The following is a 22,788-nucleotide window of genomic DNA, read 5'->3' as shown; positions in this document are numbered from 1 at the left end:
TCCTTTTCTTTGAGAGCTGATAATTAGTAATTGCAAGAATGACAGCAATAAAGGACCACCATTACAACAGTCTTTTATTTGGTGACAATTCTGATAAATGAAACTACATCAAGTCTGCATATTGATCACTTTGCTAAACTGTTACTTGATACACTTCGAAAGTAAAATGTTCTATGTTGTAATTAGCTGAATTAAATGACTTGCCAGAAGTTCTGCCTGCTGGTGAAATGAGGAGGTTCCTGAATTCTTTATCCCTTCCTCATGTATTTGATACTTAAAACCAATGCACTATTTTAAGTCTTTTTCCCCTTGAAGCGGAAGATCACAATTCCCTGTTTTGTGGAAAGGATTTGGCCACCTGATTCCCATTTCAGTGGAAGGAATGTTGGTGTTGCCCTGCGGAGCCCTGAGCCATTGGCTGTGACCGGACTGCAGGCTGGCGGAGGTGAGCTACCCTCGCTGCTGTCCTGCAGGCCTCGGTGATGCTGCAGCCGCTGCTGCTCGTACCCGAGCTAGCATTGCTAGCTGAGATGGAGAGTTTTACAATATAATAATACATTCATATGTATCTGTTACTGTAATAAATGTGAAAGACATAACAATATTCCTTTAAAATGCAGAGTGGAGATGATTTTATAATCTAGCTTCTGTGCCGCCCCCCCCCCCCCCCCCCCCCCCCCCCCCAAGCAATATGTCAGCGAATACATAGAGATTGAAAAAAACAACTTGCCTTCCTCTCTGCTATTTTGGAAAATCGGATAAAGCAAAGGAAAAGTAGGTTACTCTTCCTTTTTGTTTGCCTTGTCTCAAAATAGGACTCTTTCAAAAGGGTATTAAAGCTTATAAAATGTGCCACTGTTCATTTCATAGATGGCTTTAACTCTGAAAAACATCAGGTATCTGAAGTCACCCAACTACAGCCATAACGTTTAAAAATTTATGTTTCTAAAATTAATGCTATTGGTAGCAAAATAAAAAAACCTGGTATATGAACCAGTTTGTGTCTAAAATCCAGAAGTAGATGGATCTCTCATCTGGAGTATAAGATGCGTTGCTTAAGGTACAGCAAGATCAGGGCATTAGTCTGCAGTCTGGAAGGATGTGAGGAGCTGCACTGGTGTCAGCCCAGGGGAGTTTCCCAGCGGAATTGAAATGCAGCCCAGTTTCAAATGCAATTTTACAGGATTTCTGTGCGTCTATAGCGGTCATTTTGATGCATGTATAAAAAGTCAAGTATCACAGAGGAGTTTTCACTGTTACCTCTTATATCCTTAAAACAGTAGCATCGCACAAGCATCTTCCTTGTTGGCTTCCAGTTTTCCCCTCTCAGCTAGTACCAATTAATGAGGATGTCTTGCTGAGAAATCTAACATAAATGTATTTGGTTATTCCAAACTTTTTTTCTGTATTTCAAGGAAATTTCATGAATTTCAAGTAAGTTTCATGAAGGTCAGACTACTACTGAGGATTCCTAGTGTCCTGAATTTGAAACAAACCAACCACCCCAAAACCCCCTTCTTTCTCCTTCCCCCCTACACCTTAAACTGTTTTATTTATACATCTGAACATTCGTGTGTGTCTGAGTATGGGAACAATACCTATTTTTTCAGCGAGGCTTACACTGGGAAACAAAATCAAGGAAGGACCCCATGTTGCAAAACACAAAAGGTTATTTGTGTGTGAAGGGAGTTATGGAAAGCCAGCATTTGCCTATGTGATTACATCTTATTGCTGTCACATTTTTTCTACTATAATTTTTCTGTTTGGATGAGGTCTTCAATTTTTCTGTGTCTTGTGCTGTTTTGTAAGTAATATCATTAGGCAAAATGTTAAGGGTGATATGAGCTAGGTTGAGCATTTGTTATGGAAACTACGAGGGAAACTGTTTTCAATCAACAAGAAAGTAATTCTAGGGAAATGTCTGCGTTACTAACTCAAATCAAATACTGTTACATTTTACATTTGTTTCCTGTTCCTTAGGTACAACATTGAAATTAAAGGCAGATTTATAGGGTTTTTTTTCCCCTCAGAATGAGGATACTGAAATACATTCTTTGTTGCTTTTACAGCAAGTCTTGTTGCGCAACGTGTTTCTCTACTTTTGCAGTGGAGTGGACAGAAGTCCTGGGAAGATGAGAATGCAACCAGGTGAGGAGAGGGGATCTCTAAATGTGCTCTGGGTGGTTCTGTAAGCACGCGATGAAATCCTGGATCGACTGACCCTCATAGCAGATCTTGTAGATGGTCGTAAATAACGGAAACCTAAAAGAAGCGTATAGCAAGGAAAATAATCTGTAAAGTTTATACAAACGTTTATATTCCCTTTATAATCTGGGGGGTGGGGGGGGATCTTTCTCTCTGTTTCTGTTACATTAAAAAAAGTGAAAATGTTTTCTCTTTACAATGTAATTTTAACTTCGAGGTGCCTTTATTGGAAGGCTACGTAGGACAGTCAGGAGGAACTAAGGGCAGTTCTTGGGGGTGATGGCTGAGAAAAGCTGTTTTGGAAACAAAATTCCTATTTAGTATTTTTTATTTACAAAAGATCTTGAATTGCATATCCTCTTCTTCCTCCTGCGTGCAAAATGCATGTATTATTTGCATCCATTACTGATATCTAAAGGACTAAAAAGGATGAAAATGTCTAATTATTTTCTTTTCCTGGCTTAAAAGATTCTCTCTCTTTTACAAGCTTAGTCATTATGTGGTAAAAAATGAGTCCACTCAATGACTTGGAGCTGAGCGTGTAACTAAGTGCAATTATAGGACACTTATTACATCAAGTTTTGGTTTAAAGTTCATGCCTGTTGAGAATAGCTTTTCTTTTCTCTCTCATTTTTGAAAAATAATGCTACTCAACTCTTCTGTATCTGTTATAATACTAACAGTCGGGGGTTTTTTAGTACTCATTTAGCGGTGTTTGACCTCTCACTACTGCTGATATATGAGAGGGAATGGGATGGAGGGAAGTTTAGCTCTTCTGTTGTGTAAGCTGAGACAAAAGGTTTCAAATTATAAATAATCTTACATCGTCCCAAACAATTAGAAGTACTTTTTACCTCTGCATTATTGTGGCACGAAAGCATTGGTATCAGTGCATATTACCTAATTAATGCATATAAAATTTTTTTGATGAGGAGTATGCTCCCATATTTTATACTGACATAACCTAGTTAATGTTTGCACTGAGCAGGATTGCTGCAAGCTGTAACGGTGATACACTGAGAACAAGAAACCCCTTGACTCACAGACTGTGTTTGCAAGCTGACTCTGTATGGCCTTTAGTCTTGTTTAGGGGGACGGGGATGCCTGGGTAGCTCCTTCAGAGCATTATTTCTTTTGTTTCCTATATGTCTGTGGCTTGTTTCTTCTAATACCATTTAGCCTTCATTCCATTCTACTGACCATGGCAGTGAGGAGTCAAGCTAGGCTGAGCTCTAACGGTGGCCCAAGATGTAGAAAGCAGTTATTGCAGAAAAGAACAACATAATTAAACACAAGTTAAGGAGGTTAAGAACTCATCATACTTTGTTCTTGTTTTTTTAAATCAAAGCACTTACTTATCAAGCATATTTTTCTGTTTCAGAATCTTGTAGACTTCAGCTGAGGTCTGAGGACCTTGCAGCTTTTGTCCATTCAGCATCTCATTTTCCAGCTCCTCAATGGACTAGAAGAGAGGAGACTTGATTATTTGGATCAGAGGGGATACAGCTGTGATGCCAGCAGTTATCAAGAAGGTAAACAGCTAATAACTTTGTAAAATACAGTAGGACTTCTTCATATGTTAGTGTAAAATATTTCAAAATCCTTACCTTTCCTGTGCGAGCAAAGGCTTCTGCTACTTTTCTGTTGCGTCCCCCATAGCAGGTAGTGATTAGATCAGCGACACCACAGCTTTCCAGAAAAGTGGCTATTGATACCGGTCCCCTGCAGAACATCTTGGCAAAGGCCACCATTTCCATAAGGCCCAAGCGTATGACTGCTGCCTTTGTATTATCGCCGAAATCCAGTCCATCGCAAAAGCCAGCTCCCACTGCTACGATGTTCTGAAAATGGTTTAGTGCAAAATATAGAGGAAAAAAGGAGACAGTCAGGCAAGATGTGCAATTCATCAGCATGCACTGAGCTTTAAGAAAACCCCACAGATCTGTCTTCGCCAGAACAAGATGCAATTTCCAGTGGCCATAGGTTTATCTTATGAAGAAGGTGTTACTAGTTACTGTTGAACAAAAGTATCTGGGCTTCTAGATTTTTATACGCTGTCCACTGTTATTCCTATGGGCAAAAAATCTAAGCAGCTTGTTTAATGTAGCTGTATTGCAATCACGTAGTATCTATGCAAATGATGTTCTGGTTTTCTGCTAGTTCCAAGTTGGGACTTGCTGACCTTTCTGTTTTAACTATTTAAAATATCCCACATGGAGTCATGCCTTTCTAGGTTTTCTCTGTGTGTCTCTAATTGAGACAGGTATGGGTTCTATGTGCAGATGCTGCAGTACATCAAATTCTGGTTTTGCCTGCAAAAACAGTCAGTAAATTGCCTTTTCCCACAGTTTTAAACAAATCTTTTGGGATCCTAAACATCTTCATTATTCCTCACCATTATCCTGCACACCTTCCTTCCCAACTCCTGATTCCCAGCCCCTAAATAAGTCCCCAAATAAGTGTTCACTGTATATGAGTAATATGTCACCTAGTACTGCTGTTGAAATGTTTGCTCAAGACACGCACACGCCCAGCTGCACATTTTTCTTTTTTTTTTTTTTTTTTTAGCAAAGGCAATGCCAAAGCAATGATTTCAAGAGCAGCAAAGATTTCCCACAAAGCAGAAACAACCTCTCTGCTCTGTTTCTTCCCCCAGTTCCAGTCTATGGGCAAAAGCAAAATCTGGGGATATTTGGTTTTGTATGAAAACAAACTTTTTGTATGTAAGGTTAAACAGGACCAATTCTTTCCTTGCCAGTAATCCCCCCTCCTCCAAGGAAAGGTGCATTATTGAGGTACAAATAATCAAACCTATAAAAAAGTACAAAGGATCACAAGCTAGAGTCACTTTAAGCACTTTTAAAAGCAAACTCCGAATCTCACTCAAGTGCTTCCTCATTGGAAACTTGGTGGGTTTTGGTGTCGTTTCTGATCCAGCCTGGGATCTCCACATGGGCATGGCTGAATGCCACACAGGCGTGCTGCCAACACAGAGCATTGCTTCTATTGCAAACTTACTAGCAGGCTACTCAAACTAAGTTGAACTACTTGAAATAAGTTATTAGTGGGAGCTACTATATGTAGTAAGAGTCTTTGTTCTATGTGCTTACAACAGGCAGACAAGAAAATACAGTGGACTAAATTATGCCCTCAGAAGATAAAAATACAATTATTTTGAAATGGTTTGCCAGCAGTTATACTTTTAAGTAAATTTCCCTTTTTTACAGGTTGGAAAACTGGCACATGAACTACACATCTTGTCTGTGCTCACTCAATCACCCTGTGGCTTACAGAAGACTCAGGTGAGGGTAGAATTTGGCCCTAATGAAAACATTTTGTTTTGAAATCACTCACTTTTAAGGCTCCACAGATCTCCACTGTATCAGAGTCAAGCACCACGGTAATCCTGAAATTGGGGGTCTGCATTAATTCTTTAAAGATTTCCCCTTGTTTTTCATTTTTGCACCCTGTGGGAAAGGATGAAAATTAGAGTTTTTGCAGAGTTTCAGAGTACACACAGTTAACTGAAACCTGAAATGAGGTCCTAGGGACCACTTTAGGTTTTGTTGTCCCAGAAACTGGGTGTTGCTAAACAAGAGATTCATGTGACAGCAGTTGCTGCTGCTGGAAGCCAGTGTTAAATGTATACAAGTCCCAGGGTATTGACCAAGCATCCCTTAATAACACTTTAAAGGGCTTAAAACTAGACAGCCTCTAATGCAGCTTTCTGCCTGAGAAAGCTTGTATAACCACAAACGGTAATATTTACAAATCACTTTGTACAGCACAACGGTATAATTGCTGCTTTGAAAATGTAAACTGGTGTAATCACTAAATATTATTATGGGGCGCAAATGATTAATGCCCAATTAATTCCCAGTTATAGGGAGATCCACAGATGACTAAGTTGAATGTTGGCACTGCTGGAACAGGTTTGTTACCAGTTCTACAGAAGTCATGCATCACGTTGCTACAGTGCTCACCCTAGGTACCAAGAGCAAGGGTAGAGAGAGCCCTCGCTGGCAAAGGAGCTGAGGTCTGCTTTTGTCCGAAGAGCCCATGGCCAGCTGGGCAAAGACTTTTGACTGGAGTTTCACTTCACTTTTATACGAGGCAGCTTGGTTTCCTTCAGAGAGAGAGCACAGCAGGGAGTTTTATTACCCTGAGGCACTGCACTCTGCTAGCTGTGGGGTTTCTGCCCCATCTCATGAGAACCTTCGGGTCTGCTTCTTGTTCTTCGCAATAATTGATGTTGGGTGCTACCTGGTCTCCTTGAGGTGGCCGTTTCTGGGCTCTGTGGCTTTCCATGAGGACACAAACAAGGGGCAAAGCTCTTCACACAGTCATCTTCACAGCATGGCTTCAGACTGGGCCAGCAGAAGTTAAATTCCCCCCAAGAAAATGAATATTGCTCAACTCTCCTTATCATATCCAGTCCTGTCTGTACCTAGCTGCTCTGCCAGAAACAAATGCCCAGCTGGTACAGTTTTCACTATTACTGTAACATTTGCAGGACAAAGGAACAGTATTGCAGCAACAATTTTGGGTTTGTTTTTTTTTTGAGGGGGGTGGTGTTGGGTGTTTTTTGGGTTTTTTTGCCTTCCCTAGCTGTGGAAGGATCTAACTTTAATTTTGACTAACTTCAAAAATCAATGGGTTTTAAAAACTACTGGATGAACTTTCCAAATCAGGTCAAACCCAGTTCTGGGAGGATCTGAAGCTATGCCTTGGCAAGCAGCCTGAATGCAAGGGAGGAACAGAATGTTACTGGGTTTGGTTGGGTTTTTTTTTGTTTTGGTCTTTTGGGTTTTTTTCAAGCAAAGATATTTGAAGATGGAGAAATACACCTCAGAAAGTGTGAGTGCATACCAGCTTCTCATTACACTTTTCTATCTAGACTGCGTAGTGTGTCAACTGCCAGTGTGTTCAGCGTTGAGCTGTACAGGCATAAAAGCTGGCTCTTGCCAGCTCCTACAGAAACAGGATTAAGGTGTGATTTTTTAATGGATTAAATTAGCTCTCAGCACTGAAACCTGCTGTCAATTTGGATCCGATCCTGCCAGCACCAAGCTCCCTGGAAATAATGCTGCCTCCCTGAACAAGCTCAGTGGGCACTGCACCACTTGGGAACCGACTGGGACCTGTTGCACCCCCCTGCTCCCTTCAGAGAGGTTATCCTGTTGCCCAGCCACAGGTGACATTAAACCCCAGCTAGTGGCTCTAATTTGCAATAGTTACCAATGGTGGTTTCACAGAACTTCTCATCAGCCACTTCTTTGGCTATGTTGGCCCCCATAAGCACACTGATTTCTATTTTCAGTTTCTCCCGGATGAGGTCAGATATGAGCTTCAGGCCATCGGGACCCTCATCGATCCCCTGAAGAAAAGACAATAGTCAAAGCCAAGTTATTAGAGTAGGAAAATTACAGCAGTAGAGCACCGGTAAAGCAGGTGGTGTCCTATTGCCTGCAGCTCCCTGGTATTAATTGGAAGGATCTGGGTCTTGTATTAATAGCTAATGTTAGTGAATATAAATGCTATGGGGTTGTACTTCAGTAACTGCAAATTCAAGGCAAGTTCAGGGAGAAGGTAGCAACAGTTGAGGTAACCCTGCAAGAGGCCTCACACCCACTGCTGCTGTCCTGAGGTTTTCTTTGATGCTGTATTTTTCCTGTGTGTTAAATTCCTGCGGTACAGGACCAGACTTTTAAATTAAGCCTAAAAGCAGTGGCTTTTTTGCAAGATCTAAGTATTAAACTGAGTGCTTCATTGGTATTAAGAAGTATACTGAATTGTCTTTGGGGTTTTTTTAAGCTAAAGAAAGTAGTAAATTTTCAGGTACTTCCTTCTTCTCCCACCCTCCTCTCCTCTGTGTACTGCTGCTTGTGAGATAAATTGTATAAGGGAAAGGGGGCGGGGAAGGGAAGAGCTGGTATTGCAGTCTAAGAACTCAAATTACATTTCTTTACTACAATTTTAAATTGGGTATTTCCTGTAATGCAATTGAGAGAAGAAGCAGTAGACTATATTCTTGTGCTTTGCCTCTGGCTTTTAGTTTGAGATTCTCTTAATTCATTTTAAGATTATGATAATCTGGTACCTCTAAGATGAAAAAGAGATTCCTCAGTTCATGCCACATTGAAATTGCTTCAGTTCTGCAAAATGATTAGTGTTATTGTGCCATTTTAATTGCCAAGAATGGGTTTTGTGTGTACTTGGAATAGGGACTTCCAAGACCCATTCTTCTTTACAGTTAAGAGTTAATTGAGGTTGTAGTCTGGTGAGTATTTTTTCTGGCAGCAGCACCGGTTTATGCAGCCCTCCCTCTGCCCATTTTCACCTCCAAGCTGGTCCAAGCAGGAACTGATCCAGGCTAAAGATGGCTGGCAAAGACATACTCCAGCTGGGTTGCCCCATCTTTCGGTGGCCACGTGAGCAGCAGAAGGACTGGCAGAGGCTGGGTAAGTTTTGAACTCTTGCACAAAGAAATGCTCGTGTTTATCCAGAGCGTATGGCTGAGGGCTGGAGCTCCGACCCTTAAACTGAAGCTATTTATTTACTCCGTACAGACTGAGTCTGTATGGAGTCCTGTGGAAATGACAACTTACCTTGATCAGGGAAATCCCAAATGTCCCGGGTTTTATCTGGCCTGCAATCTGCTCACAGATTCGTCCAATGAATTGATGTGGCAGAACAAACACTAGAACATCTGCCCCATTTGTTGCTTCAGCCACGTCTGGTACAGCCACCTGGGATAAGAGTGACAACCAAAATGAGCCCCAGGTAGGAATCCTCACACCTTGCAAGATACCAGCATGGTGAAGCCATAGCAGACTTGTTGCAAATGGCCTTAATTTTAACTGGTGCTGTGGTGTAGCTGCTAGTTCTTCAGGCAAGCAGCTACAGATTTCTGAAATGTCCAAAGCAGCCTGTTTTAGGTATGGATTCCTAACAATTTTTTTCATCATTTATCCCAGCCCTATGTGGATAACCTGGGGAAGATGATATACTTCCTAAACTTGCAGCATCCTGGGAAGCCCCTTTGCTGGTTCAGCTTCTTAAGGTGGTTCCTGAAGATACTGAGCAACCCCATACAGTTCTGGAATGAGTGGTAGCACTGGGGAGCACAGGAGCAAACCAGGGTGGTGAGACAGCATCTTCTGGCAGTCTTTAGTTTCCATAGGTCACTAGCAGAGAATTCCTCAGGAATCAACTATATCAAAAGGCAGAGATATCATCATCTTTGGGGGGTATGTGTCTTTGTTTTAAATATATAGTAACTTGACCAATAGTTACAAAAACTATAAAACATGCTTAATAAGTAGCAAGCTGTATCTTCCTCCAAATGCTAACATTACTCAGAACAATTCAAGCCATGCTACAGAGGCAATGGCAGGTGAATTTGAGCCTGCTATCACCAGCAGTTTACAATCGGAGAAAATACTGCCCTTGAATGCAGCCTTGGAGCATACAGCCTTTGAGCAAGCGGGATTCCCAGCGGGAGAACCAGAAGTGCTGCCAGCAAGGCTGCTTCTCCAGGAAAACAGCAAAGCAGCAGAGGCTGGCAGTGCTGTACAGACAGTGCTCCTGTCTCTCCAAAATCCTGCAGAGCAATGCAAGGGAAAAATTAGGTAGGTGTTTTTTTTCTTCTCAGTTGGAGATGAAGGTATGGGGGTCCCCCCAAGCTTTACCGCAACCAGCCGATTTCTGCTGGTAAAGCCTCAGACTTTGCTATAGACAAGATGAGGCTGATCTCAGGTGATGATGCCAAGCCTGTTGATCTGCTAGAGGGTTGTAAAAATAACAGTGACAAGTCAGTTGTAACCCAGGAGAACTGTGGGCCAAGTTCAAACCACAGAGTGCAAATATACAATCGCAGCACTACATAAAACCATTCTCCAAGCAAGGAGACCCACCACATGCAGCACCTTAACTGCCTTTTACAACTGAAGCTGTTCTGGAGTTGCGGTGCTACTTTCTTTGACTCACAAAACAGTGGCATTTGCCAAAACCTTTAACAGCCAAAACCCCTCACCTTGCTTGCTTCAGTAGCAGTAAATTAGGCAAGATGGTTAATTTAAGTCGAGGGGCATAACTTGGTATTTTAAATGTTCATGAAAATTAAATACCTTATATTTTTGTGGAATTTACAGCACTATTAATTACAGCAGTGTGTTGCTATCCTGAAATCACCCTTGAGTCAACAGCTCATTATTCATCTCCTTGTAAACCGCAGCTGTTAGCTGTGCTGTTGATTTCTTTTTTTAGAAGAAGTGAGAGCAGTAGCTTTCCCTTTTTTTCCAGAAGATGCTGTGGGTTTGACGTACCTCCGTTCTGAGTAGACAGATCTCTGCCTGCCCTTTCTAGAGTTATGCTGCTTTCCTGCTGGAGAGAAGGACGGTGCATTACCAGCACCCAGCACAGTCAGCTGGGTGTTTGAAGTTGCGTGTGACATACTAGACAAGCAGAAGTCACAGAAGTGAACTATATTCCAGTGAGTTATATGTCTATATTGGAGTAAGTTAGGTGGAAAACAAGAATAAAGCAGTGAATTTCTAGTTTTAGCTTTGCCAGACGTTGCCTCCCTTATAAAAAATATTTCAGTGTTTCCCCCCTGCCAACTTACCACATTTTTGGGTATCTTGTATCCACGTAGGTATTTAACATTTTCATGTTCCTGGTTGATTATTTCTGAGAGTTTTCTTCCATTGATGATCTCTTCAAATACCCACATCTTGACAGTAGGATCGAATCTGTTGGACTTCTGGACATTTTTGCCGATGATTCTTGCTATGGCTGATCCCCTTTAAAGAGAAAAAAATTGAAATAACTAATAGGGAACAAAGAGTTTTATTGTGACTGGGAACACAAATTACTTTAAACACAGTAACTCATGAAAGGCCTGTGTTCTCAAGCTGTTCAGATGCTTGCTATACTTATCAAAAAGCTTTATCCACTACCCTCCATCAAAACCCCCTCAGTTTAAAAACACAGCAGAATCAGAGAAAACATAATTGTAACAAGGGTTCTAAAGTCCTACAGAGTGGGAATGTGATTTATCATCGACAGTACTAAAAATACAGTATCTGGGATTAAAATCTGTCTTTCTCCTCGGGTAATTCTTTTATTCTGAAGACCAACAAAGGTAAAATAATGTAAAGCAGTGCTGAATAATCTTGCTGTGACAGTCTTCATGCATCTCATCTAAAACAGATGCATCCCTCTTTCCTACCAATAACCAAACAGTTGCAATAAGGATTTTATGTAAGAGCTAAATCCTCAGAAATTGTTCCTTTCTTAAGAAAAAAACAAAATGCCAAACCAAACTTCAACCTGATGGTTTCTCTACATTTATTGTTCTAATTAGTACTGTAACAGGATCCGTAGTAGCTGCAGCCTGAGGATATTTTAACCATCCAGTTTACTTTTCTTCAGTCATACTGAGCATTTTTTGATCTCAGTTCAGACAATTTTATTTCCCCATTGCCACTGCAGCTTTGCAAACATTCACTTGTTTTCTTGGCAAGAGAGAATTAAAAATCCAGCAGAAAATATTGGCATTGTTGGTTAATGCTCTTTAAATTATAAGAGGAGGAGTAGTGATTATTTTTACTCCTCTCTTCCCTCTTTCCCTGTTAATGCTACTTTAATCTTTCAAGTACTGGCCATTTTACTATCACAACTGAAAGAGCAGCTCCAGTCCTCTTGTCCTCTGACCCGCTTGTGAGGAGCATGAACAAGATTTAGCTGTGCTGTTTTCTGGAACTGATAAAGTTCCCAAGTATATCCGAGACGAAGTCTGGGTAGGTCTCTGCTGTCACTGGCTCAAAGGGAAACCATGTTGTAACTGACTGTCCTTGGCTTAACCATATTTTTGATGTAACAGGTTTGAACAAGGCTGAATTGCTCAATAAGTAATAAAAGAATAAGGGCTTTACCTTAATCCTTAAAGATAAAGAAATCCTACTGAGATCAGGTTTCACTTTGCCCAGTGTTGACTGTATGCTATATCCTAAGCTGCCATAATGCTTTTTTGGCTTTTGGGGATATTTTGTTTGGTTGGTTGCAGTGTGTGTTTGTTTATTTTTTTTTTTGGGGGGGGGAAAGATTATTTGTTTGTTTTGGGGTGGGGTTTTTTTTTTTGTTGTTTGGGTTTTTTTAGTGGTGGTTGTTTTTTGGGGGTTTTGTTGGTTTTTTTTAAAGGATGATTGGGTTTGGCCCATTAAAATATTTAGGGAAATGTTTTAAGGGTGAACCTTTACTGTAAGAGTTCTGCCTTTTTGAAGGAAAGCATGCAGTCATATTGTACATTTATATTGTCATATTGTTTATAAAATTACTTATATTCTGGTTTCCTTTCCCTGCTATCAACAGAGAGCACAATCAAGGCTTGAGCTGAGGATGAATTCTGGTTCTGCATGAGATGTATGTATTAATAAGAAAAGGGGTTTTTGGGTTGGGTTTTTTTTCAGATAAACTTGAGGTCTAGATTCATTGTCCTGGTTGTGCTGGAGTCTCCACAACCTGGACAACAAACTTAGACCTTAAGCCAATCCATAAAAATAACTTTTCAAGTTATGTACCAAGTTCATACGACTTTCTGTTGAAAGATGCAGACTCCAGCTCTAACTTCTGAAATCCTGATTAGAACTTGCAACTCTCAGTAGATTAATCTGATCTTGTAGCAGAACTGTTATTACCATAGCACTTGGACACTGTCACCCAAGTATTTTCCTGTTGATAAGATATCGGTGAAGGTATCTCAGGCATAAAGGTGGCTCCATAAATGATAGTATTTTCCTTTGGTTTCTATTTAGATGAAGATTCGGGGGAGAAACGGTTTTAAAAGGCATTGAGTAGTCAGGGAAAATACCTCGCCACAAACCCATTAAACAGTTCAAAGCCTGATGCTTTGTTTTACTTGGTCCATTTAAAATTCAGCCACCGCTTATCAGCCTGGGGAAGAACAATTGCTTTGTCTGTGAGGACAGTGTTTGGTAGACTATGCAGGCTTGGCAGAAGGTGGCTGCTCCTTCAAACAAAACCAAGGATGCTCATATATGAAGACCTTGCCATGGTTTTATTTTCTCTAAAACTCAGTTTAGAGAAGATTAATAGAAGGCAGAGAACTCCACTTCCATAATTTTAAAAAGCGAAAACTGCCAGTCAGGGTTTTTTCCCCCCAATTATGTTAATTCCTGTTGGAAGTGATTTAAATATTGCTAAAAAAAAGAAAGCTTTTATCTGGAGGCTTCCTATCAGTATAATGAGAAAGCTTTGATGTGGAATATCTCAAATAAGACCCATTATTTCCACATGTGATTATGAAAGTGTTTGTGGCATACATCAGATCTGGTGAAAAATAGAGCTTAGGGGACCCCGTGAAGCAGCTAGTTCCTTCCCTATACAAAGGACAGTCAAATATATTTATGCTGTTCCTAATAGTTTTTCCAGGGCGGTCTTAAAGACCTCAGCAGTTGCCATCCCAGCCAGCCCATCCCAGGACTTTGTTATTCTTAGTATTAGAAAGATCATCGTCATGTTTAACCTAAGTCTTTCTTATTGTGGTTTAAGCCCATTTCTATTCTAGAAGGGTGGAATATTGGTTTTCTCCTTTAGATGCTTGAAGATGATTATGTTTTCCTCCAGTGTCTGTCTTAGTCAATTTTTTTAAATTATAGTATTGCTCAGGTTGGGACAGTGAGGGATCTCCAAAGTGGGAACAACAGTGCATTCATATGGGTTACTCAGGACTTTATTCAGTCAAGTCTTGAAAACTCTCTAAGGACCACCTCCTCTCTGGGCAACCTGTCCCAATGCTTTATTATTCCATATATTCTATTCTATTATTGTATATATAGGTGGGGTTTTTTTCTCTTCTCTCTTTATATAGAGAGTCAGAAGTCAGAAGCTCTCCTGGTTCAATTTATGTCCATTGGCTCTTGTTTTCCTTCTGTGTACCTCTGTAAAAAGCCTGGCCATCTGTTCATGTGGGAGACAGGAACCCTAGTTCAAGCTGGATCTTTGCTGGGGACTCCACAGTCCAAATGAATCTTAGAAGACTGGGAGAGCTTGTGGGTTCTGAAGGGCCAGGAAGTGAATTAAGCCTCTGTTTTTAAAAACAGGTAACTGAACCGTGATCAGCGTAAACGCAAACCCTCCTGCACCTGGCTGGCAACCGCAAAATGCAGTGCAGCGCTTATTTCACTTAACCACATCGCTCCTGAATCTCCTGGCAGCGTTGAGTTAGTAAGTCCCTGTGACCTGCTGAACTTCTGCAGCTGGCATCAGATATTGCAACATGCTGCGTCATGTGTCAACCACGTTTCCGAGCTGCAGGAAACACTCAAAAGCAGCAATCTGAACTGTCACCCAAATATCCAGGAGGAACATAAGAAAAAATGTTTGCCAAAGATAAATATTGCATTTCTATGTTGTGCTACGACAACCTGTTTTGCTACAGCAGCTATGAATAGATATGATTTAAATATCAGAGCACAATGCTTATCTCCTCCCCAAGGATTTTACAGTCTATGTGTATAGTAGGAAGCAAGAGCTGGGCCCAGACAGACAGGCACTATGAGTAAGCAGGTAGTATTGAATGAGCTGGGGTCTCTATCTCTGTGGTATAACCCTTTCCAGGTTTGTCGGTACAAGTGAAAAAAGAACTTTGAGTACAGATCTGAAGACAGACAACTACGTGGCTTTGGAGGATGTGTTATGGCAAGGAGACAGCCTGGGAAAGGCAGGAGGTTCTTGCCTCAGAACACAGCCGAAGAACGATGAAGGCTGTCGCTGAGGGCTGACCAAGTTAAAAGCATGTGTGGCCATGGCTGCTGAGGGGCTTGGAAGCGACAGCAAGCTGCCCGCGCAGGCTTGGCCGCCTGTGGTTAAGGTGCGGGAGAAGAGGGCAGCAGGGGAAGGATGCAAATGCTGCAATGACATGGTCAAAAGTGGCAGTTGGGGAAATGCTGGTGCAGAACTGATGGGGCAGGACTCTGTCCATCAGCGCCAGAGACAGCCAGGTGCGTGATGATGAGTTCCCGAAGAACAGCTGTGCAGTTACCTGTGAAAGGTGGTATCTGGGAGGTGTCATGCACAAAGAGTCTGTGATCCGGAAAGAGCATGCATGTGGGGGCTCGGAAAACACTGGACTGGTTTTGCAAGGCAGGAAGGCAAAGAGCCATGCTTTAACTGTGCTATGTTCTCAGCAGCTCACAAGCAACCACTCCCTCATCTATTGATTTTATTTTTTTGGCATTTGCTTCCACTTTGCTATCAGATATTTCAAAAATCTTAAGGAACTTGCTTTCCTTGTACAAAAACAGTCCACAAAGCTACCTGAAGGCTGGGTTTGCAGATCTCAAGCACGTGCATGGTGCATGTTGGTCTATTTGTTTGTGCTCAGCTTACGTAAACCGTAAGAAAACTAAGATGCAAATTGCAGTGGGATCGGGATTACTGACTTCAGTGGGGTCTGTCAGACCCAAGGAGCTCTGGAGAGCCTTGCTTTTGTCCAGGCTAGGAAGGACTGAGCAGTAGCAAACATAGCCTTATGAATGGGGCTAAACGGGGGAGCCGAGGGCAGCGCTAGTACACGGCAGTGTCTGCGCCAAGATGCGAAGCGCTGTGCCGAGGAGGAGGGAGGTGAAGGGTGCTGCTCAGCTCTGGCTGCGAATGCAGCCTGTACCCCCGTTCCTTCCAAAGAATGCGAACAGCATCACCGCTCGCCGCGCACTGAAGGCTGGAACCGGGGCCCTGCCGCGGGCACACGCGGCCGCGGCGGGGTCCCGCTGCCTGTCCCCGGGCTGCCCCGGCTTCCCCCGCCTCGGCGCGGCAGGAGGCTCCGGCCCGTCCCCGGCGCTCGGGCCGGGGCACCCGCGGGGGCGGCGGTCCCTGCCCCGCAGCCCGCCGGGCGGAGGCCGGGCACGGTGGCGCCGCGGCCGCGGTTCCAGGACCACGGAGCTCCGCCGCCCTCGGCGCCCCCCGCCCCGCACCTGTTGCGAAGCCCCCGGCGGCGGCGGGGCACCTCTGGTGTGCCGCCCCGGGGGGGGGGGGGCGGGGGGAGAAAACGAGGAAGGAACGGGAAAAGGGGAGAAAAAAAGGAGGAGTGGGAAAGGGGGGGGACGGGGGATGCCCCCCCGCGCTGCGGCACTCACCAGTTCCCCGAGCCGACGATGCAGACGCGGAGCGGCGACATGCTGCGGGCTGCCCCCCGCCCGGCGCTGCTGCCCGCGGCTCGGCCCGGCCCGGCCCGGCTGCCAGCACCGCCCCCACCGGCCCGGCCCCCGGCGCCTGCGGAGGGACGGGCGTCAGCGGGCGGTGGCACCGGGGGCAGTGCCGGTACCCACACACACACACCCCGGGGGCAGTGCCGGTACGCACACACACACACCGGGGGCAGTGCCGGTACCCACACACACACACCCCGGGGGCAGTGCCGGTACGCACACACACACCCCGGGGGCAGTGCCGGTACCCATACACACAGCCCGGGGCAGTGCCGGTACCACCCCCGCGGCCACGGGGGCTCTTCTGCCTGGGCCGGTGCCGGGCCCCCAGGTGCTGCCCGGCGCCGCGGGGATTCAGTGCCCTGGAAGGGGAGCGGGGAAACGGTGGTGCTCTGAAATTGACGGGGGTGAGGACCTGCGTGGGGAGCAGGGGACAGCCCGGCACTGCTCGGCGTGCGGGACCTTCCTCCCATCAGCCGCCCCGAGGGTTTCTGCAGGGTGGGTGAGGTGCCGGAGTTTGGGAGGGATAGAAGCTGGGCCATCAGGGGCAGTGGGAAACATCTCGAGGTCCCACCTGTCCTGCCAGACATACAGATGATGGCTGATGTTCTGCCGATAGATGATGGGCATACCAGGGAAAGGCTATGGGTGCATTCACAGAGCCAAATTCAGCTGATACAGCATGGACTATGTCACAGTTCTTAATATGGGATGTTAACTAAAAGCTCTCTGCAAGGAAGGATGAAATGGTGTTGTTCCTCTTCCCCTATATGGTCTAATCATGCATAACGCCCCACAAATTGCCACATTTTACCTGTTGGCCCTCCGCTACACCCTGTCTCCTCTTTAAAGCAGCCTTCTCTATAATTTTTGAGCCAAAAAGCTGCATTTGCTTCCTTGCTCGCGCTTGCACTCCTGCTTCCCCTCATCCCACCATGCCCAGGCTCCTTCCCTGCCGGGTGGCTGTAGGCTCAGCGGTGACCACATCTGCTGCCCTCGCACCGCAGCTTGGCTCAGCGGGTTTCTGGCACCACGAGGCAAGGATGCCTGACCCTGTGATTCACAGAGCCAGGCTGGCTGCCAGCCTTTCAGAAGCCCATGGGTGTTTCTGGAGGAGCACATATGTTCAGCTTGTCTGCTGTCAGCTTCATCGGCCTGGCTGTTTGGTATGTCCTGATGGTGGTGAGAGTGTTTGGGGACGTAACAAACTAGAGCAAAAGCCTGCAAAGTAATATCTCAAGAAAATTACCAGGACAGGCTGCTGAAAAGGAAGGTGTAGCTGGGACCCTGGGCACATGTGAAGCCTGATGGGGAGCTCTGCAAGAAGAGGCAATACCCGCACGCAGTTTGAGCACAGCCGAGGCACAAGAGCCTTTCTCCGGTTCCAGGTGCATTTCCTCCAGTGGCCTCCATGATTTGCTCTTTCCCTGTGTGTCTTAGCTCTCTTCTCTTTTTAACTTATTCCCTCCCCCGCATAAAGATCTTCTGTGGAGGGCACATAAACCCATCATCCAGAGGCCACCAAACAGTTCCCCTTCGTAATTAAGAGCTTCCACATTAATTTAGATTAAACCATTACAGTCTTATGTACTATATAGACTAGGGACATCTTCTGTTGCATGCATTAGTTGCAGAAGCCAGTGCTTCAGTGTGTCCTCCCCTTGGGGCCTGGGGACAGAAGAGCTTGCAACAAGCAGAGAAGTCTCAGGGGCTGTGGCAGGTGACGAGCAGGCAGATGGGTACGGCAGCACTCGTGAAGGCCTGGGACTCTGAGTGCACCCATTAGCTCATGTATTTGTGGCAGTAATCGGCCATGGAGGTAGATAACTTGTGCTGCTGCTGAACGGCCCTCTGGATTTGTGCAGTCACTGCTCCATGGTGATGGATAGGAAGGCGTTCATGCACAAAGGACTGCTCTAGGCAGTCTGCAGGCAGTTTTACGTGGCAGGTTGGGATATCAAGGCTGTCTCAGTGTCAGTGTTGTGTGGGGACACAGGATGGGCCTGAGAAATGGGTGCCTTGTCAGATCCCAGAGCCCCGGAGCCAGGTAGCACACATTGGTGAATGACGATAACTGTTGTTTCATCAGGCAAGGAGAAGGATCTGCTCTTTCCCACAAAGGCACAATGTTTGTTTTTCACATAAGCACACAAGCACAGACACAAAAGCTCAGCCCGCCTAATAGGAAGGATAAAGACAACCCTCCCAAGGCCACCCCCACCCAAGCTCACCTGATCTTCTGCACCTAATGGGTCATGCACGTGTCAGCAGCTGCAGATAACACAGCAAACAGTCCTCCTCTGCCTAGCAGCTGCTAACAGAACCTCGCTGTCAGTGTGCAAAGCTAGGGCAACCAAAGGGCACTTTTTTGCTAATCCAGGTGTGGCTCCTTCCTACGGCGGCAATGCAGTCTTTGAACACCCTGAAAAATGTGACTAAGCAATGCCCAACTCGGCAGGCAGAGGTGGGCAGGGAGGAGAGTGGGACCCGGTGGCCTGCAGGGAGGGACCTGAGGGCGAGGTAAAGGGCAGTGTGCTTTGCCCTGTGGTATAGATGTAGCCATTGCATGCTTTGCTTCCTCAGCCACTGGTTGGTTATGTTGGGCACCCTATACTATTGGGTGCAAAAGGTAAACCAGGTGAGTATGGCATAGGGCCAGTCCTCTGCTCTCCTTCCCTGGGCGAGCCAGGGCAGGACCTGGAAGGACACTCTGTCCAGTTCTTGCTGCCAGCTCACAGCCTTACCATGCTCTGTCTTAAAATCGGTTAGGTTTTTTGCCCTCTGTTCTCCCACTGAGAAGCTGCTTGTTACTCCTCTCACAGTGAGATCCCTTCTCCCCATTTCGTATCCAACTCACGCCCATCTGCTTTAGCACAAGTGCTATCTATAAATGTGAATGATTCTTCTGCCCTGGTGCTTTTTTTCCCCCTCTGCCCACCTTCAACCTCAAACATGTTTACAGAGAGGAATAGGGCTCTTCTCACCATTTATTTTGCCAAGCTCAGCAGGACACACTCTCTTACCGCCTCTTTTCTCTTCCTCTGACTGTTTGGATAGCACTTCTCTGTACCTGTTCCAGCATGAATTCAGGCTTGCTGAACCCTGATAACCTGAATGATGCCCTAAAATATCAGCAGAACTGTATCCGGTACCTTGTATAGATTTCCTGGAAAAACGTGGCTTGCTACCAGTAAGACTGCGTTTACCTTTTTAATAACCACATCAGGCATGTGGCTTTTCTGTTGTTCATAGCAGATACATTTCAATTTACAGCAGAAACGTTATCAGTCTCTCAGTGCATGTCCTTACATTTTACGCTGTTACATTTCATCCCATCTCTGTTACCAGGATATACCAATCCTGTAGGACTTCCTCTCATTGAAAATGTCTCCCAACTTTGTTGTTAGCAAATTTTGTTTCCCCACTTCTCAATTTTTGCGCCAAGCTGATTAATAAAATTATTCAGGTAGACTGACTCCTCCAATCCTATGATTTTCCTATCAGCCCCATCAGCAGATTTCACCCCCAGTACTATTCCTTCAGCATTTTATAGTGTTTATGTCAATCCTCATCTTCTCAAGTTTCACTAATAATTATCTAGGTAATGCCAAATCAAATGCTTTACCAAAGTCCAGGTTGATAAGATTTATTAGTTTTCCTTTGTCTGCAAATGCAATTAGCAAAGAAAGATATTGGGTTAGTCTATATATAACTTGCCTAGCTTGCACTTTAACCCATTTTCTGCTTCCCTCCATGTCTTTTGTTACTCATGGCTAACCTTTGCTCGTAAGAGCCTATAGATTTCAGTGATGGAGATTATTCAGTCTTCAGAAGTGAAGGGTAAAGAGTTCTTGAGTTTTGTGGTTGTGTTGCATGTGGTAATATCCGTATGCATGCCCTTCAGTCTAAGTGTGCTGCCTCTGCTCTCTGGGGTTGTATTTTCTTCCTTGTGGAAAATGATGCAATATATTCCTTCAGCTCTCAGGTATCTGCCCTGCTGTTACTGTTGGCGATGCATTCCTCTGTAATCATGCAGTTAAACCTCTTTTGTTCCTGTTTTCCTTCCCTGTTCAGGTATGATTTGTTTTGATTTTGAGCTGTACTTTTAATTTTGGATTGCTGAAGAATAGTTTTCTCTGCACATCACTCCCTTCTCCTTTTTTCACTCGGCTTTTTGCATGCTCCTAAGGTGTCCTGCATTGTCTGCATTACAGTTCACATTTGCCTTATTTTGTCTCTTCTCTTTAGAGAGAAGTAAGATTCAGGGAGCCTCTTCTGTCTTGTGAATACTTGAAAGCCAAACAGAATATGAGTTTTGCACTTCCTGGGGATGGTGACCAGATAGCACCACTCCTCAGCATCCGTAGGGATGCAGGCTTCAGAGTTCAGGGAAAGAGGAAAATCAAGCATTTTGTGCCAAACCTTGTGGGTTGATGTCAGCAGGACACAAACATTTAGTTTTCTCACCTGTGGAGCCTTGGGTAGAGTTAAGGTTGGGGTAGGTCTGAGGTTTAGAACAAGGGTTTCCAAGTTCAGCCTGGGTGTGCAGGAGGAGCCCCCCTATTGTAAGTGTCCACAGAAACCTTCCACTGGCTGAGGCCTGCAGACCATAAACTCCTGACCACTTCAATGTTACCCAAACTGCAAGTGCCACGCCTGACTCTCACCTGATGCTAAACAGCCCAGTAGATGGCATTAGCATCAAAATTACTCATACATCATGGGCCTTTTTGTTTGCCAGTGGAAAATTTTTGCACATAAGCTTTCCCTGAATTCTATTCTAAATGGAAGATTTGCATGGTTTTAAATGTGTATGTACATAACCACCAGATTATTGTATTCTTAATTACTTTTAATTGTAGGTAGTAAATAATAACCATTTATACTGATGTAGCATGTAATATCTCAAAGCACCTCTTCCAGGATGTTAGGTACAAATAAATAATGTCAGTTTGTGTCCCTAAGAGCCGACAGGCCAAATTACTTACAGCTTTACAGCTTCCACAGGGACTTCTTGCAGTCTGCTTTTACTGATTCATGGGATCTAGAAAACAAATCAACAATGAAGTTTTTACTCGACTTATTCAGCTGATTTCTCTGCTGCGGGTTCCAATCAGATTATATCAGAAGAACTTTTTTCCCCCACTTAAGTTAGTTCTCCAAAAAAGTACTTAGCAGAAAATGAGATTAGATTTTAGCCCTATAGAAATCTATGTAATTCCAAGTAATTTAAGGCATTCAAGAAGAAGAGACTGAGAGGCCAACTGCAAACCATCTGTACTCTTCAGGGTTTTCTGTAATCCAGTGCAGTAGGTTTTCAGGAGAAGCCACAGGACTAGAGCAGAACTGAAAAATGCATTTGCAGGAAGAAAAACAGTACTGGTAACTCAGAGTTAAGTTCCTATGAAATAGGTGTCAAACTCCAGGCAACAGACCTACAAAGGCTTTCCAGAATCCAAATATACCACTTCGTAGGCAGCAGAGGCTGCAAAGAGAAGGATGGATGGATGTCGTTTGGAAATGATGAAGTGGATGCAGAATTGGTTAGCGCGCAGATACAAGCAGGAGATCTGGTAATGAGAATAGCTCAGCATCAGTGTATCACAAGCAGAGCTTACAGAGTAACATAGCAGTCAAATTATGGAGGACAGGTTTGCCTACAAAATTATCAAGTGCTTTGGTTTGGTTTCCAAACTGATCTTGTTATCATGATACACCTGGAAATGGCATTTGACTGAGATAACAAGCAGCTAAACATGATAATGGGGATCTACAGCAGATGGAGAGATACTCAAGTTGCCATAGGAACCATGCAGGAAAAGTGTAGGAGTAAAGCACGGAACAGAAAAGCTTCTAGGAGAAGGGGCTAGTGACTGAAAAACAATTCACACAGCAGCTGTAAAGGTTAGTTGAGACATTAACCCAGACTATTAATAAACTCAAGCATCAGTTGCCTTGAGAAAGAATCTAACCCTAAGAACTATTGATTGTCCAATTAACAGACACAGATGTGAAGTGCTATTAGCAACCTTACTTTTCTGGTCGTTTTTTCACGAGCTAGCAGCTCCCCCAGTTCAGCAATGATTGTGAAAAATCCCACTCCTTGCGCAATAAAGGCAGGCTGCACTTTCTGGCTTTCCCTTCCCAGGACTGATGCCGTTCCTCTGCATGCCTGTAGAGGTTGCAGTTCCCCTAACAGACCGGAGCACTAACTGTTTATCTTCCGTGGACCAGCTACCAGGAAGGCACACATTTAAAACTATGTTAAACTTGGTCTCATCCAAAGATACTTCTTAGGTCAGGAAAAAAATCCTGTCTGATCAACAAGGGAGTGGTAGAAAACTTGTATCAT

At 44.2% G+C, this 22,788-nt stretch overlaps 1 protein-coding gene and 2 long non-coding RNA genes across 4 annotated transcripts; 2 read left to right on the top strand and 1 right to left on the bottom strand.

Annotated features, from left to right (window-relative positions):
- Window positions 1-56: 56 nt before the first annotated feature.
- LOC102046404 (glycerol-3-phosphate dehydrogenase 1-like protein) lies at window positions 57-16,533 on the bottom strand. The gene is made up of 8 exons (XM_055719487.1): window positions 16,365-16,533; window positions 10,832-11,009; window positions 8,814-8,954; window positions 7,444-7,582; window positions 5,560-5,672; window positions 3,813-4,046; window positions 3,561-3,667; window positions 57-2,262 (listed from the first exon to the last, which is right to left on the bottom strand). Exons 1-8 carry the CDS (start codon window positions 16,403-16,405, stop codon window positions 2,166-2,168), a joined length of 1,050 nt encoding a protein of 349 aa, XP_055575462.1. The 5' UTR covers window positions 16,406-16,533; the 3' UTR covers window positions 57-2,165.
- LOC114016871 (uncharacterized) lies at window positions 312-5,492 on the top strand. Its single transcript, XR_003561696.2, has 4 exons — window positions 312-445; window positions 2,070-2,148; window positions 3,587-3,737; window positions 5,433-5,492. It is a non-coding gene; the product is annotated as an uncharacterized LOC114016871 (long non-coding RNA).
- Window positions 7,594-14,700, top strand: LOC129736709 (uncharacterized). 2 transcript variants are annotated; one of them, XR_008733729.1, is made up of 4 exons: window positions 7,594-9,836; window positions 10,510-10,699; window positions 12,580-12,634; window positions 14,110-14,700. It is a non-coding gene; the product is annotated as an uncharacterized LOC129736709 (long non-coding RNA). The 2 variants fall into 2 exon arrangements; XR_008733728.1 differs by having other exon boundaries at window positions 7,594-10,699.
- Window positions 16,534-22,788: the final 6,255 nt, after the last annotated feature.

This window comes from Falco cherrug, chromosome 8 (genome assembly GCF_023634085.1).
Source record: "Falco cherrug isolate bFalChe1 chromosome 8, bFalChe1.pri, whole genome shotgun sequence".
Lineage (NCBI taxonomy): Eukaryota > Metazoa > Chordata > Aves > Falconiformes > Falconidae > Falco > Falco cherrug.
This window is presented reverse-complemented; position numbering and strand designations above follow the sequence as displayed.

Coding starts and splice junctions, on each gene's coding strand:
- LOC102046404 (XM_055719487.1), bottom strand. CDS start 16,405: ATGTCGCCGCTCCGCGTCTGCATCGTCGGCTCGGGGAACTG. Junction 8,955..10,831: donor ACAAGATACCCAAAAATGTG/GTAAGTTGGCAG, acceptor CTCTTATCCCAG/GTGGCTGTACCAGACGTGGC. Junction 4,047..5,559: donor AGATCTGTGGAGCCTTAAAA/GTGAGTGATTTC, acceptor AACCATTTTCAG/AACATCGTAGCAGTGGGAGC.